This window comes from Penaeus monodon, chromosome 22 (assembly GCF_015228065.2).
Source record: "Penaeus monodon isolate SGIC_2016 chromosome 22, NSTDA_Pmon_1, whole genome shotgun sequence".
In the NCBI taxonomy this organism is placed as follows: domain Eukaryota; kingdom Metazoa; phylum Arthropoda; class Malacostraca; order Decapoda; family Penaeidae; genus Penaeus; species Penaeus monodon.
In genome coordinates, this window is record NC_051407.1 from 39,098,909 (window position 1) to 39,099,825 (window position 917).

At 66.1% G+C, this 917-nt stretch overlaps 1 protein-coding gene across 1 annotated transcript in view; it reads right to left on the minus strand.

The window, feature by feature from the left end:
- LOC119587126 (protein patched-like) overlaps nucleotides 1-917 on the minus strand; it is a gene marked incomplete at its 3' end in the record, with an annotated part of 106,921 nt that overhangs the window by 4,484 nt on the left and 101,520 nt on the right. Inside the window, 1 exon segment of the mRNA XM_037935877.1 lies at nucleotides 32-406. Within this exon segment, the coding sequence (XP_037791805.1) occupies nucleotides 32-406 (375 nt within the window).

Here is a 917-nt window from a genome sequence, read left to right on the forward strand (position 1 = left end):
TCGCCTCGGCTCACGCCCTGCGGGGACTCACCGCCGGATGAACTCGAACTCGGAGAGGAGCAGCATGAGCGCCGCAAGCAGCGTCGAGGCGGCGCCGTGCAGCACGGGCGACGCCATGTGGTGCAGCGCCAGCACCACTCGCCGGTCCCGCCCGCCCACCGCCGTCAGGAATCCCACCGTCACGTGCACGCAGAACTCAACGCCCACGCCCACGCTGACAATGAGCAGCACGGCGGGCACGGCAGACAGCTTCACGCCCAAGATGCCGAGCACGCCGAACAGCTGCAGCACGAGCGTGGCCAGGAGCAGCACCACCAGCGCCGCTGCCCACAGGTTCATCAGCACCACCGCCAGCACCAGGAACACCGCCGTCAGCACCGCCAGCAGCGCCAGCACCAGATAAAACCTGCGGGATGGAAGACATTACTTATTTACGGCACTCCCTCAGACGACACTTCCCCCCCACTCCCTCCCCCTCCCGCTCCACTCTCCCCTCCCCTCCCTCCCTCTCCCGTCCCTCTCCCTCCCCTCCCTCCCTCTCCCGTCCCTCTCCCTCCCCTCCCTCCCTCTCCCGTCCCTCTCCCTCCCCCTCCCCTCCCTCCCGGGCCCCTCCTCCCCCCGGGCCCCGCCCTTTTCCCACCCCTACACCCCACCTTTTTCCTCTAAAAGTCCCAAGTGAAACCCTTTTTCCCGCCTCCTCACCGCAGTCACGACCTCTAATCATGGCGTGATGGCGTTTGGGGCGCCCACTTGTGCAGGTGGCAGCTGCGGTTCCCCCGCACTTCGGGATCTGCAGGCGGCGAGGCCGTTCTTCGGTCGGTCTCACGTGAAAGGAACCCTTTTATCAGGGGGATTCGGTCTGCCACGGAATCACCCCTTTCACTTTGGCGATCACACTCAATCCTGCCCTCTAGAGC